This window comes from Wolffia australiana, chromosome 12 (genome assembly GCF_029677425.1).
Source record: "Wolffia australiana isolate 7733 chromosome 12, ASM2967742v1".
Lineage (NCBI taxonomy): Eukaryota > Viridiplantae > Streptophyta > Magnoliopsida > Alismatales > Araceae > Wolffia > Wolffia australiana.
This window is the reverse complement of record NC_135846.1, coordinates 12,128,938-12,150,142: the sequence shown is the minus strand read 5'-3', so window position 1 is coordinate 12,150,142 and position 21,205 is coordinate 12,128,938. Positions and strand designations below refer to the sequence as shown.

The 21,205-nt window shown below is 40.4% G+C and overlaps 2 protein-coding genes across 4 annotated transcripts; one reads left to right on the top strand and one right to left on the bottom strand.

The window, feature by feature from the left end:
• Nucleotides 1-3,469: 3,469 nt before the first annotated feature.
• LOC144710429 (E3 ubiquitin-protein ligase RMA3-like) lies at nucleotides 3,470-6,064 on the top strand. Of its 3 annotated transcripts, none has more exons than XM_078584195.1 (2): nucleotides 3,470-3,628; nucleotides 5,349-6,064. In XM_078584195.1, the coding sequence occupies exon 2, from the start codon at nucleotides 5,365-5,367 to the stop codon at nucleotides 5,896-5,898; it is 534 nt and encodes a 177-aa protein (XP_078440321.1). In that variant the 5' UTR covers nucleotides 3,470-3,628; nucleotides 5,349-5,364; the 3' UTR covers nucleotides 5,899-6,064. The 3 variants fall into 3 exon arrangements, with proteins under 3 accessions (XP_078440321.1, XP_078440323.1, XP_078440322.1); XM_078584197.1 differs by having other exon boundaries at nucleotides 3,470-3,651; XM_078584196.1 differs by having other exon boundaries at nucleotides 3,471-3,557.
• Nucleotides 6,065-14,414: 8,350 nt separating this feature from the next.
• On the bottom strand, nucleotides 14,415-19,232 carry LOC144710090 (systemin receptor SR160-like). Its single transcript, XM_078583750.1, has 2 exons — nucleotides 19,056-19,232; nucleotides 14,415-15,833 (listed from the first exon to the last, which is right to left on the bottom strand). Exons 1-2 carry the CDS (start codon nucleotides 19,230-19,232, stop codon nucleotides 14,640-14,642), a joined length of 1,371 nt encoding a protein of 456 aa, XP_078439876.1. The 3' UTR covers nucleotides 14,415-14,639.
• Nucleotides 19,233-21,205: the final 1,973 nt, after the last annotated feature.

The following is a 21,205-nucleotide window of genomic DNA, read 5'->3' as shown; positions in this document are numbered from 1 at the left end:
ATTTTTTGGGTAAAACTTGAGACAAAATTGACATAATTTCTGTCTCATTTTTCTCTATTTTATCTACCTGGTGCATAAATAAAGTATTTTCTTATTTATATTAAAGCTCAACTTTAAAATAAGTTTTCTAAGAAATATATCCTTTGGTTTAAACCACCATTTTTTTGTTTAAAATAATTGTTTTACTTTGGTCATGAGAGTCAATGTTGATAAAATCCATGAGCTAAAATAATACATTTCCATTGAATTCTAGAGCCCACCACATAGAAGAATAATAACATGAGATATGATAGAATCCAAAACTAATGAAATATTATTTTTCAATTTTTTTCTACTGAATTAAATGATTGTTTAGAGAGGTGAAAAGTCACTACATCATCTCAATTGAAAGAAAATTCATATATTTGAATTTAACTATATTTTTCATGAATAAAATTAGACAATTAAACCTTGAGAATGGAATATTTTATCGGAACTGAAATTTTAAATGTTTAGGGCAGCAGAAATACTTGGATAATCTTAAATCCCACATGAAATCAGATATTCATTTAAAATTTAGCGCTACTAAAATAAACTATTATTCCCAGATATGAAAATGTAATAATAAATCAAATTAATAAAAATACTAAAATAATTTATCTGAAGTTAATTAAATCACTAATAAAAATATTATTAATTTTGAAACGTTTTAATTAAGAATACATACCATAATTTAGAAATAAAAGTCAAAGATGACATTTGTAAGTTGGTGTTACCTAGGTTGTAGTTTGAACCTTTGGATCTAAGATGGTTTCAAAGGCTTACGTCCTAAGCTTGTATTTGGTAATGGAGGAACTGAGTTAAGAGAGAATACTTGAGCTTTCAACATCCTTCGCAAAAAGGCATCAAATGTTGAAAGAGCAGAATGAAGTACCAAATTATTTTGTCTGAGGGGAATCTCTTTGTGTCTTAGTAAATCGTAGAGAGGAAATATAATAACTCAATGGAAAACAATTAGGTACTAAAGAAAAGCTATTCAAAATTTATTTTAAATTTAATTATCACCAATATTTAATATCTAAATATAATTGATATTTGGAAAAAATATATTTTACACACAGGTGGAACATATATGTCAACAATGAAGGCTTGAAGTATAAAAAAATTATGGTAATAGAATTCAAATACCTCTCCGTCTGCATATCTCTGTAAAAAACAACCTATTCAGTTAAATACCACTTTCAAAGTAACCTGGGATAGTTATACAATTTTTAAACATCCTTCTTCTCTCTTTTGCTTCATCATTATTTATTTATACTTCTAAATAAACTTTGAGTCGTCCCCTACCTGATGAACACTACATAGGGACTTCCAACAAAGTTATAAAGTTTCCCATAGTTTACCTTCCACTGTGTATATCTCGCGATTTATCCCCTTCCTAATTTGAAACCACCACTTCCAATGGTGTTGCTGGTTTTAATTAGGAATAAAGAAACAATTATTTCAAAGTACACATATATTTAATATGTTTTAAGTCCATTAATATTTCTTGAGAGTATCTAATGAGTGTGAGCTCCCAGTTAAAGGGAATGAGAAATGTCTATTTAAAATACCCCAATGGACAAATGGGCTGTTACTCTTATAGTGCCACTCCTTTCAAAATCAGTTGAATTTACATCTTAAAGCATAGATACTAATTCCATATGTTTCTACAACGTATGATGTAGAGTATAAAAATACCTCTTAAATATGTGTTCATTCATTATATGTATTGAATAATATGATGAAAATATTAAATATTTTTATTGTGTTTTTAAAAGTGATTGGAACTATAACTCCCTGTGATGAATAATTTTGTTTTAAGAATCAATCATTTTAAATAATACCCATAAAATGTTTTACATGTAGTATTATTATATTTAATACATGTAATGAAAGAACAAGTATTTGAGAGTGGTTTCTATAATATCCAGAGTTTAGCTGAAAAATATATCCATACATTATTACATATTTAATAATGTAGAACACACTTTTTTTAGTAGCATTTTTATATAGTGATTATTTACATTATTTTATATGTATTATAAATGTACTAATAACCCGAAGAAAGGCCAGTGATATTTAGACTACAAATAAAATGAGAATCAACATACCTAGAGAAAATCAAATTATAGTTTAAGGCTAGCTCAATAATTCATAAATATGTAGTTTTTTGAAAAAATATAATGTCCTAGCTTAGCAGTTTTTGATATAGGGTTGAGATACAGAATTTTGGACGCGATCATTCCATTGATCTAACAAGACTCAATTGATATCTGATTTATAAGATCTGGATTTCATATATCATTAATGTTCTGGTGGAGTAAATATTGAGCCTACACAATGAATGCCTAACACGACTGTGATGATGCTTTTTTAATTGGTTGATTGTGATGGACTGCTGTATTTAAATCTTTGAAAGAGACTGAAGTGATAGAAAAAATTCAAACTTTATATACCAGCGTGGATTGAAGGAGGTGAGGACAATAATTTAAAATGCATCTCCTCCACTAAAGATGTTAGCTGCAAACCGACATATTTTTTTATAGCTGATACTATCGGATAACATTTTCAGACACATGATATGCCATCATGTTCCATTTTATGTGTCACATTTAATTTAATAATGTAGTACATTCATGATTGTTAAAATAATGGAGGCAGGTATTTTGCGAAGACTATAAGCACTTACAATTAATACAAACCCTAAATCAATTCGTCGTTTGAGTTAATAACACAACACACATGAATTTACCCTGATAATTTTTTGTCCTCATACATTTACCTCCTCGTGTCGTTAATTAGTGATTACTTCAATTGGTTATTCAGGTTAATTGCATATTTTATTAAATTCCCAAAAGTATCAACGTCAGAGCCCGGATGTTGACAAACATATCAACGTGGGATTTAATTTTTTACATCGACAATAATTACACTTTGAATTATTATCAACAACTAACCTTCAATTCCTTAGATTCCCTCCACAAAAAATACAATATTCTTTTTATTCGTTGTCTAGTCTGTCATATAACCAGAGCCAGGAAAAGATTATACCAACCCCATCCCTTCATCCGAATAATCGGACGGCTGTGACTTATCTGGGAGATCAAATTTTTCAATAAGCTTTGATTATAATATTACTGCTGACATGGACAGGTCTAGCACGGGTTTTAACTTCTCATCCGACGTGGCAAGATAAAACTAAGGTGGGCCAATCACAGGGTCCCACGCGGATAGTGATTTGTTTGCAACTTCCGACACGTGGCGTTTGTTGGTAGGTTATCGCCGACGGTGACGGACTGACGGTGGGGTTAATCTCGTCCGTTCATTCTCTCGTTCGATCATCTTATCGCACGCTTCGCACGTGTCTCTCTTTCTCTTTCTATCACATCTCTCTTATTTCTCTCTCTACGTCGAAGTATAAATTATCGTGATCTTCCTACCACTGCACCGTGGAAAAGCTTCCGTAGTTATCGTTGAACAGGAAGAGTAGAAGAAAAACGGGGGGCGAATAGGCGAAGGCGGAGTCGTGCCAATCGGTGGGTATCTGAAGATTTGTGGGCTTGAATTGTTCTTGATCATAGTTGTGTTCTACACCCCTTTGTTCAAGGTGCTTCTCCATCTTCCTCACCGGTGATTGTTTTTCCTACTTGGATTTCCCGCTTGATTTCGTCCGATTATCTCATTTTTGCTTCGATCGAGGGTTTTTTTCTGGTTTGATTCCTTGTTATGTTATTTGTAGTACTGGTTCTCTGTTCGTTCCGCCGGTTGAATCAACTTCAAGGACGATCGGTCGTCTCGAATGGGGTTTTTTGTCGATTAAACGATCCAATTTTCGTCTAGGGCTGGAACGTTTTGGTATTCGGTTTTGCGATCAACGCGGCTGATTTTGCGGACTCTGAAGACATGTAGCCTATTTCCCTTGCTTTTTTATTAAATTCCTCGTCCCTTCGCGACAAAAGAAGCTTCCTCCTTCGTGGACGCAAAGCTGCAGATTCCTCTTCTCAACCATCATTTCGCGCAAACTTCCAAATTAAGCCCAATTCAAGCGTGCACACTCCGATAATTGCGCACGCACATCGATAAGGCAGTTGTGGCGTGCACATCGAGACTTCCAGCCATCTCCACCATTCATCATCATCATCATCATCATCACAATTATCATCACCGACCCTGAAGATTTTCATTTCCCTCAAGCCATCCTCATCATCATTATCATCATTATTCATATTATTTTCATCGTCATCATAATTATCATCGATGACCCTCGAAGATTTCCTGGTTCCTCTAGCCATCACTATTATCAACATCATCGTCGACCCGGAATGACTTCCAGCTCCCTCTAGCTCATCATTATCATCATCGTCGTCGTCAGCTCAATTATGATTGTGAATGATTTCCAGCTCCTTCTAGCCATCATCATTATCATCCTCATCACAATTATCATCGATAACCCTCCACGATTTCCTGCTCCCTCTAGCCCTCATTGTTATCAACATCATCTTTCGACCTGGAATGATTTCAAGCTCCTTCAAGCATCATCATCACAATTATTATCGATGACACTCAAAGATGTCGAGGTTCTTCTAGCCACCATTAATTTCAACATCATCGTCGACCCGGAATGACTTTCACGTCCCTCTAGCTCCTTATGGTCATCATCATCATCGTCACAACTATCATTGTCGCCCTGGAATGACTTCCAGCTCCTTCAAGCCATCATCATCATCACAATTATCGTCGATGACCCTCCACGGTTTCCTGCTCCCTCTAGCCATCATTATCATCATCACAATTATCATCGGTCGAACGGGAATGACTTCTAGCTCCCTCTAGCCATCATCACCACCGCCATTATCATCGTGATAACTGTGACGACCATCATCATGACAATTATAGCGAGGGAGATATACATCCCATTACACCAAACACATCTCTCTCTTGATCTCGATTATCAATAACACATACAGATCAAACCCATATCACTCGTAGATCTACTTCCGATTTCTACAAACCCATCTCACTCTCATAAATCCACATCCCATTTCAGCCATCGTTATCATGACAATCACCGTAATCATCATCGATCCTCGAAGATTTCCTGCTCCCTGCAGCCATTATCATCATCATTCACATCATCTCTCTCTTTATCTCGATTATCAACAACAGATTCAGATCAAACCCATACCACTCGTAGATCTACTTCCGATTTCTACGAACCCGTCTCACGCTCATACATCCGCATCCCATTCCAGCCATCGTTATCATGACCATCACCGTAATCATCATCGATCACCGTTATCATTGACATGATCTATCTTGCGTGGCAGGGAAGAAGAGCAGTCGATGGCGGCAGTAGCGAGGGGGAGAGCGGAGCCGAGCGCTGCGTCTTCTCCGGCGAGCGGCTTCGAGTGCAACATCTGTCTAGAGGAGGCGGCAGAGCCGGTGGTGACGCTGTGCGGCCATCTCTTCTGCTGGCCCTGCATCTACAAATGGCTGCATCTCCAGGCCACCACCAAGACAGCCCACCGCCACTGCCCCGTCTGCAAGTCCGCCATCTCCAGAGCCTCGCTCGTTCCTCTCTACGGCCGCGGCGCCGCCGCCGACGCCTCGCCGGACGTCCCCCGCCGCCCCGCGCCACCTCCGGCGGAGCTCCGCCCCCAGCTTAACCTCTTTGGAGGCACCGCGGTGGCCGTTCTGCCGTGGGTTCTCGGAGACCACTGGATGAGCATCTGCTACAGCTGGCCGTACCGGCAGGTCGCCGGCGGCGGCGCCGAGGCCCGCCGTGTGAGGCGCGAGGAGGTGCTGGCGAAGCGGTCGCTGCACCGCGTGTCTGTCTTCCTCTTCTTCTGCTTGGTCCTCTGCTTGCTCCTCTTCTGACCCGGATTGGAGATGGCCGCTGGGAGCTTGGAGAGAGATGGGTTTTGCGTGGATTAGACGTATTAGGAAGAGATGGGTGTGGTGTAAATGGGGTGTAAATTGGTCGGAGATGCTAGAGGGAAGGACGTGGGCTTGGCGTACGTTGGTGTTTTATCTTTGAGTGCTACTCTTCTAACCTGGAGAGAGAGATTGATAGATAGATAGAGATAAAGAAAGGAGAGGAGAGGGGGAGAGAGTGAGAGAGAAAGAGAGAGAAAGAGCGAGAGGGGAGAGAGGGAGAGAGGGAGAGAGGGAGAGAGGGAGAGGGGAGAGAGAGAGAGAAAGCGAGAGAAAGAGAGAGGGAGAAAGGGAGAGAGAGAGAGAATGAGAGAAAGAAGTGGGAGGGGGGAGAGGGAGAGAGAGGGGGGGGAGGGGGAGAGAGGGGGAGAGGTGAGAGGGGGAGAGAGGGAGAGAGGGAGGGGGGGAGGGAGGGGGGGGGGGGGGAGAGAGAGGGAGAGAGGTGGGAGGGGGGAGGGAGAGAGAGAGGGAGAGTGAGAGGGGGAGAGAGGGAGAGGTGAGAGAGGGGGAGAGAGAGAGAGAGGTGAGATAGGGAGAATGAGAGAGAGAGAGAGAGAGAGGTGGGAGGGGGAGGGGGAGGGTGAGAGGGGAGAGAGAGGGAGAGGGGAGGGGGGGAGAGAGGGAGAGAGAGAGGGGAGAGGGGGACAGAGGGAGAGAGAGAGGTGAGAGGGGGAGAGAGGGAAGGAGAGAGAAATAAAGACAGAGACAGAGAGAGAAAGAGAGAGAGAGAGGCAGGTTTGGGGCAAATTCGATGTGAAAGAGACGGGTTTGGGGCAAATTCAATGTGAAAGAGACGGGTATGGGCTTACCGTATCAGTAGGACTTAAGTTGGCAGATCTTTTTATCTAGTTACGTATAAAACTCTGCTTTTACACGTAGTTATATACTCGATGATCATAACAAACGGGGCTATGCGTTTATAAATTATTTATAAACTAGTGGGGCCCGCTCACAATGCTCGCCTGGGGTAGAGAAAGAAGAGAGAGAAAGCAGGGCCGGCCTCATCCTGGGAGAGAAGGAAATCAGTATCTCGAATTCTTTTAATCATAAATGTTAACAGAAAATTTGGCGATGATTTAAAGAATTCTTTAAATCATAAATATTAACAATCGCCAGATTTTGGAAAACATCAAAATCAACAAAAGGATAAACCTGTATTAAATCATTGCATAAAATACATTTTGAATAACTAATTGCTTAAAAATATCATCACTTCTGGACTCGTGTTACCATATGCTATCCTATTGTCACGCGTGTTCCACGTGTGCTGAGAGCCAGCGATCATGATCTTTCTGATCTTCATAAATTTTAGATATGACTATCTGTTCCTTAAATTCAATCTGGATTTCATCCAATTGTGAATTTCAGATCTATTGAAATTTACAGAATTTTCGATTCACAGAAATCTACGGAATTCTTCTGAATTAACATCAACAAATACACAATCGAGAATCATGTATTCAAAAATCCAATATGACATCGAAAATGTAAAATCTATTTTTGATTTTATAAAATCTTCAAAATCTACGGATATCTGTGCTTGAATAAATAAAATATATAGTGTATTGGATTCAAAAATCTAATAACAAAATCTACTGAAATCACATTCAAATATCCAATACACAATATATTCTCGTTATTCGAGCACAGATATCAGTAGATTTTGACGATTTTATAAAATCAAAAATAGATTTTACATTTTTGATTTCATATTGGATTTTTGAATACACGATTTTCGGTTGTGTATTCATAGACATTGATTCAGAAGAATTCCATAGATTTCTGTGGATCTAAAATTCAGTAGATTTCTGTAGATCCGAAATTCACAATCAAATGAAATCCAGATTGAATTTAAGGAACAGATAGTCATATCTAAAATTAACAATAATCAATAGATCTAAAATTCACAATAATCAATAGATCTAAAATTCACAAACGGATCTAGATGAAATCAGATGAAATCCAGATTCAATTTAAAGAAAAGTAAAAAATTACAATAATTTATAGATATAAAATTCACAATCAAATATAAAAATCACATTAATTAGATGAATCAATATCTTAGTCCAAACAATCGAGAATCGTGTATTTGAAAAAAAAAAGGAAAGATAAATAAGAAATAAAACAAATAAATGGCAAGGTGATACATTGTACAATATCTAAAGAAAGAGCGAGCCAGAGAAAGATGAAGGTATAAAAAATTATGCTGGAAAAATCAAAGGCTCACCAAGCCGAAAAACAATTTCAGGAAAAAAAGCAATAGGGATTTTCCCAAGGCAAGCAAACACAAAAAAACGCAGTTTCCTCCAACGAAAGATCACAGATAGATTACATCGATGGAAAAAAACAGAGCGAGGCTGAAAAAATAACTGAAAAAAATGAATAAAATGCAAAGTGACTCATTGTACAATATCTAAAGAAAGAGCGAGCCAGAGAAAGATGAGGCCATAGAAAATGAGGCTGGAAAAATCAAAGGCTCACCTCGACTTGAAGGTTACTGCACTGTTTTAATCGAAGTTTAATTTAAGATAACGCAAGAAAACACAAAAAAACAAAGATTATTCCAATCGCCAATCGAAAATCATTACAAAAAACGCAAGCGAACGCAGACAACGGATTTTATTCCAAAGAAGTTCGACGTGCGATCAGAGAAGTTTGATGTTCGACGAATTTTGTAGTATTATTGGCTGCATGATTAGCGACTTAAACCATGCCACAAACTAAGAAAAACCAAGTCATTCAATGGGAGCAGAAAAAAAAGGATTAAGGATCTTCAGTTGGTTATTCTTTCTCCCTCTCTCTCATGGTCTTTCTCTAACTCTATCTCTCGGTTAATCATCCTCTCGCTCTCTCTCTCTCCCTCCCTCTCTCTCTCTCTCTCTCTCTCTCTCTCTCTCTCTGTTAATCTTCCTCTCGCTGTCTCTTTCTTTCTCTCTCTCGGTCAATCTTCCTTTCGCTCTCTCTCTCTTTCGATTTCTCGGTCAATCGATTTTGAACAGCTTAGCACGATGTGGCAACACCAGATCTATGGAATAACCGATTTCTGTGGCAACATCAGATCTGTGGCAACACCAAACAGTTATTCCAGAGGGAGAGAAAAAGAGAGAGAGAGCGAGAGGAGGATTGACCGACAGAGAGAAAGAGAGAGAGAGCGAGAGGAAGATTGACGGAGAGCGAGAGGGAGATTGACGGAGAGCGAGAAGGAGATTGACCGAGAAATCGAAAGAGAGAGAGAGCGAGAGGAAGATTGACCGGCAAAGTGAAAAATTCCGGAGTAGCTTCACCTGCAAAGTGAAAAATGCTTTGCAATCCGATAAGCGAAGGTGCAAGTTCTATCCGAAGAGAGGTTCCGATGCCGAATCCGATGCCACAACAGCAATCGAGGAGACTCCCGGCGACAAAATTAAAATCAAATCCAGTAATTTTAAAAAAAATCAACGAAACCGCTGAAACACGGTTTCAATCTCGATCGATTTCTGTTATTCTGATGCCACCGCCATCGGATTTTACACATACAAACATGTAAAAGCGGTAAATTTCTCAGGCAAAACTTGCATGAACAGATTTCACCGTCGGATTGATGCCTTGCTTAGATCCCTCCATTGGTGAACTGCGATGCCAAATCCCCAAAATCTCGTCGCGAGAACTCTTTTTACCGAATGCAAGCAGATAAAATTAATATAACATTTTCCAGTCGACCTCCCGATCGAGACGACGTAATCCCGACGACGTAATCCCCCGGCCTGAGCATATCCCTGAACAACTGCTTCTCTCTCTTGTGCACGACGTAACCTCCCGATCAAATGCAAGTACTCTTATAGATAGATGTACATGCAGGGAGATGGAAGAAAGAGAGACGTGGGCTTGGCGTTACCGGGACTTGGATCTATGAGAGAGAAAAGAGTTCGCTGGAATGTTTGTAGAAGTCGGAAGTAGATCTACGAGTGATATGGGTTTGATCTGAATCTGTTGTTGATAATCGAGATCGCGAGAGAGACGTGTTTGGTGGTGGGATGTATATCTCCCTCCCTATATTTCTCAATCTTTCTGTCCGTATCCTTCTCACTGTTCTCCATGTATGTCTCACTATCGCTTTCCTTCTTTCTCTCTCTCTCTCTCTCTCTCTCTCTCTCTCTCTCTCTCTCCATGGACATCTCTTTCTGTGTCGGTCACTCTGCGGCTCCCCTTCTCCATTTCTATTCATCTATACATATCTTTCTCGATCTATCCCTCTCTTTCTTTACACCTCTTTCTAACACCATTTCTCCCACTCTATCTTTTTCTGTACCTCTATCTGTACCTTTCTCCTAGTCTCTCTCTTTATCCATGTACATCTCTTTCTGTCTCGTTATCTCTCCCTTTCTCCATTTTTCTTACTCTATACATATCTTTCTCGATCTATCACTCTGTGTTTCCTTTTCTCCATTTTTTCTTGATCTATACATGTCTTTCTCTATCTATCACTCTGTCTTTCTTCTCTCCTCTTTCTAACTCCATCCCTCCCAATCTCTCTTTTTCTATATCTCTACCTCTACCGTTACCTTTGTCTCTATCTTTATCTCTATTTCTAGAGATATCTACATCTCTTTATCTATGTGTATCTTCATCTTTCTATAATCTCTGTTTCTATCTCCAACCGTTACCTCTATCCCTCTCCATAAATGGACAATAGATGGATTACGACAGATCACGTCGTTGGGAATGATGACGTTATCCGTCAGCCAGCCCTACTTATGAGGATACAAAGGATTTCTTTTTCTCTTTGGGCCCCGAATTGAACATGGGCGTTCTGATACGGCAATTATAAGATGCTGGGGATGGATCCCAGAAGGTCCGGAAACCTCTCTCATAGGTGGACAGTTTCAAGTACTTTAAAGAGGATTGCAATCCCAAAGCTTAGATTTTAATAGGGAAAAATGGAAGGGCTTCATTGGCCGGTCAAAATTGAGGGTTTATCAAATGGGTTGCTGTTGTAATAAATAAATAAATATCTAGTTTATTCCTCTGAGGCCCTTATCTTAAATGTCGTCCACATTTTTGCGTGGCAATGAATAAGGAGGCGAGCAATTATGGGTCAGCATCGTTGGTTTGGTGTCTCCATTCGCTGTCGGAATAAGACAAGTATATTAAGCCAGTTACGTGTCCATTGGGAAATTCATTTCAGTGCCCCAAAAATAATATAAATTATTCAAGAAGAGCAAGATTCGAGAAGTAAGAAGATTATACATTTATGTGTTTGTAAAGACATAATTTAAGCACCCATATGATTCAATTTAGTGAAAACTAACCCCTTACCTCCAACCCGACCTTCATGCCAAAGGTTTCTTTTAAACATCAAATTATTTATGTTTTGTGATGTTTCAATGTAGACACAACCTGCTTATTGTAGAAAATATGGAGACTACTCTCAAATGAATTATTAGAAATCTCTGGTTATAATAATCTACATAAATTTGTCATGCCAATTTAAGGAATTTTGCACTTCGAAGTGATCTTAAATAACTTTTAAATTTTATTTTGAATTTTCAAACTTAGAGAAGGCTGAGGTTTGTTCTAAAATCGATGACTATGATTGCAACATTTGATTAACATAAAATGGTGGTGGAATTCATCGAGCCAATTCAGAGAGTGATAACAAAATTAGATCATCTCATCATCCAACAGCTCATCAGTATCAATACAATGCAGGTTCAGTATGAACTTGACAAATAATAGACATAGCCAAATGATGAGGATTACATGCTAAATTAGTTATCAAATACTAAAACCTTCAATATTTTTATCAGTATAATATTAGTGGTATTATTGAGTTTTCAAAAACTAGAATCCATTGATGCTGATAGACTTTATTATTTAAAACAAACACAGGAAGTTTTCTATGTGAACAATAAAGATTAGATCTCATAAATGGGGATTTAGTGGTCTGATGCCATGTTGCTCAGATCGGATTAGACACCAACATGTGCAATGGGACTTTGTGAGAGGGATGTCTTGATAGAAGTATAAACATGTCAGGTCAAGGAATTTGATTTATCAGAATTAATTTACCTCGTTGATTAAACATAAACACAAAGAAATCACAAAATGGCCTGGTAAACCTGTTTTAAACAAAATTTGACTCGTCTGAAATAATGACAAACCATTGAAAGATGTCCATACAATAATGGTAAGTAAATAAATGAATAAAATTTGATGTATTTATTACTCAACATCTTTATTTTGATGAAGAGAGTTAACTTTTCAGGATAAAATAAGTAGAATTAACTTTCAATTTTGGAGCTGAAAATTTCAGAATCAAAATTGTGTTCTAAATCAGTGGTTAATTTTGCAATTTTAATCAAATTTCATTAGGTAACTCAAATGAAAGTAAAATTCACATTTAAAGATTTTCCACATCAGTATTCTATTAATTTTTTAGCCTGGAAAGAGGTTTGAATAAAATTTCGCTCTTCGCAAATAATGATCAACCATTGAAAGATGTTCATACAATCATGGTTAGTAAATAAATGAATGACATTTGATGTTTTATTTGATGAAGAACCTTAAGTTTTTCAGATAAAATAAATACAAAAAAATTTCGATTTTAGAGCTGAAAATTTCCGAATCAAATGTGTGTTTTCTATATCAGCTGTTAATTTTGAAATTTTAATCAAATTTCATTAGACAACTCAAATCAAAAGTTAATTTCAGATATATATGATTTTCTCCATCAGGCTTCTACTAATTTAATATTATTTACAAGAAAATCATCATTGAAAGTTTGTGATTTTCTGATACATAAATACCAGTATTTATAGTTCATTTTATTTTTGGGAGTTTTCAGGAGATAAATTGAGATAAATCAAGGTTATTTCGTCTCCATGGTATATTGGGATGTTCAAAAAATTTAATAATTAGGAATGATAGTTCATGCTGATGAGAAAAATCTTGTCATTTGTCACTTGTAAACAAAATAACATAATATTTGATAGTTTTAATTTGAAGGAAAAAAATAATCATTCACAATATTTTACATGGAAGACAGTCTTGATCAGAAAATATGGATTAGTCCTGACTTTTGACCAGGCATTGAAAATAAAAATTTTTCCTATGAAATGATTCTTTTACCTATGATTTTTTTGGATGATAAATCGCTTAACTTAAAATCAAAGTTCATTCCCTCTTTCATCACTAAAATACACAAATTCTCTCTTTCTCTCTCTCTCTCTCTTGACATTCATCGATGACACCGAATCATTCCATCAATGTTTTAGGAGAAATGATGAATAAAATACATTCACTATTAAAATCTAGATAAAAATGATTCCCCTATCAAAATTTAACTTTGAATATTAGTTGATATATTTTTGTGCAGTCACCTTGAGTTTATAAAGTAAATAACTTCTAGTAATTTGTCTGTTTAATGATATTTGATATTTTTCTTTATATGACTGAAATATTTATAGTCTAAGTAATTTTGGTTTTTCCTAAGATCTTGATTTTTTTTAATATCCTAGACATACCTTCACAAAAATTGACATCAGAAGGAATGAAGAAACTACACGAGAAAAGACAAAAATATTTGTTTCTTGCCTTGATTCGTAGTATAAAATCTGAGTCGAGAGATGTAAATACATTTAAACAAAGAAAGGAAAAAGCAGAAATAGAAGGAAGAAATGGTGAAATCAATTGAACAATGAGAGGAGGCTGTAAGAAAATATGAAATGTAGACAAAATTGACTTTAGAATATTTTTTCTACCTTGGAATTATAACATAAAATTATGATTCCATGTTTAATTTATTTGTAAAACTAAATGATATTTAATATGAGGAGTTAATAAAGACATAATTTCTACCTTTAAAGTTAGGACCCTGCTACGCGGGCAACCGGTTGCCCCAAAGGAATCTTGGGCAACCGGTACACGTTGGAAAAAAACACATGTCTCGCCCTCGGTGGCGATTCCGAAGGAAAAAAACACATGTCTCGCCCTCGCCCTCGCCCTCCCCTCGCCCTTAGTGGCGTGTTTGCCGTCGGAAAGTAAAATCGCTATCTCTCTGTACTCGGTGGCGCCGCCGGGGTGGGGGGGGGGGGGGCAGAGAGATGATGGCGGTTCGTCGATTCTTCGAAGGAGATCGAAGATGACGAAGATCGTCTGCGTGAATTGGCAAGCCGAGAGATTCCAAGCCGCTTTCGCCCATCCAGTCGACGACAAGAGCCTCTCGAGATCAAAGGCAGTGGTCCACCGCTCCTTCCCTTCCGCCACCACTCGAGGTGAGTACACTTCGGCATTCTCCGGCTGATTCCGAAGTATCGAGTACAGAACGAAGAACAACACGCAGAGGCCGAGATTGATGCCAACGGAGGTAAACAGCGCCGCAAGAATCATCGCGAAGAGAATTTCAATCTAACGAGCAAATTCCCAGCGGACGATGATACAAAAAAAACCTGATTCGAGAAAAAACAGATCGTTAATCCGAGTTAAGGCACGCCGTCGGCGTCCGATCGTCCCGCCAAATCAGGCTCACCGCTCCAATTTCTCCTGCGACAGCACTCCGCAGAGAAATCAAGCATCAAACACGCCGGATCACGACGTCTAAAATCGAGAATCAACCACTCGGAAATCACACCACAATTCAAACATCGTCACATCCAAAACAAACGAAATACCTCCAACGATAATCACTTAAAAAATTCTTCGTAAACTCAGCTTTCTCGACGTTTGATTTCAGGAGCTATGAGCTGATGGAACAACTTCTTAAGGTCTACGTATACAGGGATGGAAGAAGACCGATATTTCATGAGATATTCGGCCACGGAAGGGCAGAGAGAAATAGAGCTATCGCCGAAGTCGGGCGAGTCGGTGGGCTTGCGCCAGGTGAGCAGCTCGAGCAGGACGACCCCGTAGCTGTACACGTCGCCCTTGGTGGTGCACCGGAAGCTCTGGTAGTACTCGGGCGGGACGTAGCCGGGGGTCCCGGCCAGGGTCGACGCGCTCAGGTGCGTGTCCGCGGGCGCGTCCATGACCCGCGCCATGCCGAAGTCCGAGACCCGCGCCTCCATCTCCGCGTCCAGCAGCACGTTGCTGGACTTCATGTCGCGGTGGATGATGTGGGGGACGCAGCTGTGGTGCAGGAAGGCGAGCCCGCGGGCCACGCCCACGGCCACGTTCCGGCCGGCCGTCCAGCCGAGCCGCGGCGCGGGGCGGGCGTGCAGCGCGTCGTCGAGACTGCCGTGGGGCATGAACTCATAGACGAGGAGGCGCTCGTCGCCGACCTTGCAGTAGCCGAGGAGGGGGACGAGGTTGCGGTGCTTGATCTTGCCGATGGTGTCCATCTCGGCGGTGAACTCGCGGTCGCCCTGGCCGCTGACGCGGAGGAGCTTCTTGACGGCGACGGCGCCGAAGCCGCCAGCGCCGATGAGGGCATCGTCGTGGAAGCCGTTGGTGGCCTCGAGGAGGTCCGCGAAGGTGAGGGAGCGGAGGGGCTTGTCGAAGTTGGCGAGGCTGATGCTGGCGGCCTCCTTGAGGGCGGTCTCCTTCCAGGCGCTGTCGTCGGGTTTCGGTGCGGGTCGCGGGTCCCCGGGGTCTTGCGGCGGCGGCGGTCGGCGGCGAGGAGGGCGAGGGCGAGGACGCAGAGGAAGGAGAGGAGGAGGCCGGCGACGGCGCAGGCGGCGAGGGAGGACGCGCGGCGGCGGCGGGAGGGCGGCGCGGGGGGGGGGGCGTGGGCACGCTGCCGCAGGGGGGGGGGGGGGGGCCGCAGAGGGCGGAGTTGTTGAGGTAGCGCGCGGCGGGGAAGGTGGCAAGCTGGCCGCCCCAGGACACGTACAGGGCAGCTGCGCGTACGGCTGGCGCGTACGAGCGGAGGCCGATGGCGACGGCAGCGGTGACTGGTGGCGGCGCTTTCCGGAAGCCGGAGAATCGCCGGGAAGAGAGAGAGAAAAAAGAAAAATGAAATGGGCGAGAGAGCGCGAAAGAAGAGCACCAAAAGAAATGAGGCAACCGGTTGTTTTTTAGAGAGAGAGAGAGAGAGAGAGAGAGAGAGAGAGAGAGAGAGAGAGGATTAAGAGCGTCCAATGAGGGCAAGACACGTGGTTTTTTCCACGTGTCCGGGTTGCCCGAGATTCGACGGGGGCAACCGGTTGCCCGTGTAGCGGTGTCCTTAAAGTTATACCATAAAATAGTTTTGTATTATTATCCTATATTATGTATTTTTATGACTAGCTGGTATTTAATATAAAGGAGTTAATGCGTAATAATTAATTTTTTGAGTTCTATCTAATATGTCAAAAATGTATAAGATTCCTTTTTTAATAAGAAACTCTTGATTACAGGAGGCCAGGATGATTTAATTTGACTATATAAATATTAAAATTTATTAAGGTTGAGATATAGAGTGATAAAATAGATCTAGAAATTTTTGGCAGATAATCCATCTTAGGTATCTTTAGGAGGAATTGTAATAATATTATAGAGAATATAAGATAGAGTTGATATCATTATTGCAGTAGAGTTGAGATGATTATATTTAACTTCGAGAAAAATAAAAATAATAAGAGGTTTATTTTAATAAAAATATTATTTTTTAATGAAATGTCAGACATAGGATATAATTATAATCATGTTGAGATCTCTGAGATAAGTGAATTTTAAATAGATGCAATATAACTGGCACACTCAATATTAAATTCAAGAATATAGATGGGAAGAAATATATGTATCTTAATTTGATTAAATTAAACTTTCATACCATTTTGGACAATGCATTAGACCAAGTTGCCTTAATTTTCAGAAATTTGGGTAGAATAACTTTATATATTTTTAAATAATTAATTATTTATACAAGACCTAATCAATATTAAATTCATAAGTATATATAAGAATAAACATAGTTATCTCAATTTGTTTAAATTGAACATACTTATGACTTTGGAAAATATTGATGACTTAATTCAATTCATATTTAGAAGTTTTGTATAATTATTTAAGTTATATATAAAATAATGAATTAGTCGGGTATTAATATAGAGTTTATTGTCTTTGAAATGTATGTTTAGAGACCTTGTATTGGTTGGGATTAAAACCTGGTGCAAGAAGTTGAGATATATATCATTCATTCTGAGAAAGATACAGACACAAACATTCATTTTGAGAAAGATTCATGCTACAAAGTTGCATTCAAGATCACTACAAATAGACTAGGGAAACTTCTTGATAGACTTATCTTGCCCTGAACAGTGTAGTTTTGTCAAGGGTTGACAAATCCATGACAGTACCGTGCTAGTTCACGAGCTAGCACAATCATTAAATGCTCATATTCCGGGCTCAAATGTCATCATCAAACTAGATATGGAGAAAGCCTTTGATCGAGTCGAATGGAATTTCCTTACCCAAGTGTTACGTCGCTTTGGGTTCACCGATGCGTTTATCGATCTTGTCGATGCCTGCATTAGAGAGAATTATGTCTCTCTCCTGATGGATGGAAATTCCACTAGCTTCTTCACGTCCACGAGAGGTATACGACAAGGTGATTCTATCTCACCCACCCTTTTTATATTGATGGAGGAGGTCTTCAACTGATAGCTCACACGTGCGATTGACCACGGCCTCATCCAACTGTATTTTATGAAAAGGGGCTGCCCGATCCTCTCCCCTTCTCTATTTGCAGATGATGCCATCCTTTTCCTCAATGGATCTAAAAAATCCATTAAGGAATTTATGGTATCCTCACAGCATACAAGCAAGCTTTGGGCCAGCTCGTCAATGCCTCGAAGAGTAGTTTTATAGTTGGTCCTTCCACCACTATAAAGCACTCTCGAATACTCCAGCACAATACCCGCTACTCACGAGGACACCTTCCTTTCGACTATCTTGGATGCCCTATCTTTCTCGGACCCGCTAGGCTTCATTACTTTGATGCACTTCTGGTTAAACTGAGAAAGAAACCAGAGGGATGGAAACTTTGTTTTCTATCCTCTGGAGGATGTATCCAACTTATTTGACACGTCCTCATGAGTATCTCACTGCATACCCTTGCGGTCCACTCACTATCTCTCATAGTCCTTCGCTCACTAGAACGACTATGCACACGTTTCCTATGGTCTGGAAACGTTGAGGGAGAGTGTCGCCATCATTGGGTCTCTTGGGCGAAAGCTTGTAGGTCGATGACCGAGGGGGGTCTAGGGATCAGATGCCTCCCAGAAATCCAAGACATGCTTCAAAAGAAACTCGTATGGTGTATGAGCACCACACACTCCCTATTGGGAAGTTTTGTTTCTGCCAAGTATGGCGAGTGGGCCCGTCGAGAGATGGATATCCGGGGCCCTCGGCGATGGAGGACTTGACGAAAACAGTGACTTGAGATAGCCTAGGTCACACGTTGGCAGGTTGGCCGAGGTGCGATCAACGCCTGGTTTGACACTTGGCATGGTGACGAACCCTTAGCTCGCCATCCACACTTTGTATGTCATCAACTGAGACTAACACTGGCCCAACTGCTCATGGACAACACAGGACACCTATGGGAGCAGCATGGCCTCCCTTCAGACACACTCTCCCAAGTACACAGTACCCCTATAGGGACCACTCCCGACCGTGCGATTTGGATGCTCACACTCGATGGAACCTTCTCCTGTAGATCTTCTTGGGAGCATTTCCGCGAGAAATCCCCCCACTAGCACTAGGGTCGCCGCATCTGGCATCCAGCAATCCTCACACGTGTCTCCTTTTTCCTCTAGAGACTCTTACATCGTGGCCTTCCGACTGATGATCGGGTGATCCGTATAGGTTACTCCCTCAGTTATAGTTGTCACTACTGCCCCGCATCACCACAGGCTGAGACTATGGAAAATCTATTCTTCCATAGTGATACAGCCCTAGACTGTTGGCGTCACATCTCACACCCTTGGCGTCCACTCCTTCCCATCCCACTGACCCCGTTCGAGTGTTTTGGCAAGATGTTTCTCTCGCAAACACGCTCTAAACGGAGCCCCATCCTACACATCACTATAGCTTACTTACTATGGGAGATTTGGAAAGGGAGAAAATTTTCTCGTTATGCATGAACTCCCATGTGCATCGCAGATATCACATGTCGAGTCAAGCTCTGGATACGATGCACTCACCATCTCATCTCGCCTCGCAACCGCCCTCACATGCGGCTTCCTTCGCTCTTGGGGCATTTCGGTGACCGCCCTTGGCATCTCCGCCCTCACATGCGGCTTCCTTTGCTCTTGGGGCATTTCGGTGACCGCCCTTGGCATCTGCGCCCTCACATGCGGCTTCCTTCGCTCTTGGGGCATTTCGGTGACCCTTGCCCCTATCTGCATTCAACTACAGGTCGTCCGTTGGCTTCCACCGCCACTCGGCATCCTCAAACTGAATGTAAATGGTGCGGCGAAAGGGAACCTAGGGCGAGCAGGGGGAGGTGGTATCCTCCGTGATCATACAGGGAGTATTCTCTTTGCCTTTTCCTCTTTCTATGGCATACAAACTAATACAGTAACCGAAGCCATGGCGATACGTGATGGTTTACTCCTTTGTGAGGAACAAAATCTTCACCATGTCATTGTAGAATTGAACTCACAGGTGTTGGTTGACATGCTTTGTGCAGGTACATGCTCCCAGTGGCGCCTACATCGCGTATGGCAGGACATCATGTGGTGCCGCCCTCGCACAACTAGTATACGTCACCAGCTACGAGAAGGCAATCATACAACAGATGCCCTAGTCAACCATGCGGTACACACACGACACCCCTCCCCTCTTTTTCTCTCTTCGCAGGCCCTCCCTCCCTCTGCTCTGGGATACTATCGTGTGGAACGCCTAGGCTTGTTGACTCTCTGTAGGAGTCGCATACTACCGAAGGAGGGCCCACATGAGTGGCGGATTGCGTGGAACACTCGAGGTGGGCGTGCCCAATCTCTCGCCTGATCAAACGACTTTCACAACAGCGGGGTGGACTGCGCACACTTCCACCATCGTAGCTGCTTTGTGCCACCACACTCTCCGCCCCCACTTTCACTCGGAGGGAGCATGGACGGGTGAGGTCGGCACGCGCGAACTTCTCTGAGCTCTTGCTAGGTATCATTTATGTATTTTTTCCTTTCATGCATATTGGCGTGGACGAGTGGGATCCTAGTGTAATTGGGATATTTATGCTCGCTCCACGCCTATAAACAATGATAAACACTCCACTTTATATATAAAATCCCCCTGGGTGGCATCCAGGGCACGGCTGGATCAGACTACGGGCACAACCACAGGGTTGGCCGTACTTGGCACCGTGTTTTTTGCTAAAAAAAACACACACACACATGGATGAATATTTTGTATCGAAAAAATTGAAACTACTTTTACATAAGCATCTTATGAATTGAGGTATTATAAATATTAATTGACTTATACACTGAGGATTTGGAGTGATGAAGGAAAATTTCCAATTGATGAATTTTAACATATACAGTTTTGAGGCTTAAAATTTTTTAATTTATCAAAATAGAAATTGGTATTTTTTTATAAATCAAGTTATTATTCATTTAGGTAAATCTAGTTATAAATATATGTGACATAATAAGGTACCTTGATTGAATGATTTCTAATTAAAAACGTGCATTTATTTCAGTTTTTTAAAGCCTAATTTTGTGATACGTGATTATGTGTAATAAACATATTTTATTTCACATTTTTATTTGATATTATTTACCATTTTTAATTTTATTTAATGTCACGTATCGCTCAGAACTGATGTTTTATGATATCATTGATAAGCCTAAAAAATGTTGGGTAAACACATCGTTGATTGTGCTTTTAGACTTACACAATAAAATTTATAAAATACCCTTAATCATTAAATACAGTGTATAGAGCAAGCAAAGGGTCGAATCACAGGGAAGAAACAAGCAATAATTTTTATCCAATTTTTAATAAATTAATTAAAAAATGAATTAATTTTGCCATTAATAAAACCTTAATTATACTTAATGATGTTTTGAGTTAATCAAAATTAAGTAAAACTTAATTTTGATTTTAAATATTTTCAGTCAAAAAGCTCAAGATAGGATAATTTTAATTATAAGATCAGATTAATTCGAATTATAATTTCCCAATTATTATAAAATTTAAAGACAATTTTTATGAGTTAAAATTGGGAATTTAATAATCAAGAAAGGGGTTTTGAAATTGGACTTCAAGATGGATGAATTTTTGGATGAAATTTTATATTTAGGATTTTTATATATTGAATTAAATTTCTAAACAATAAATTTTGAAATCT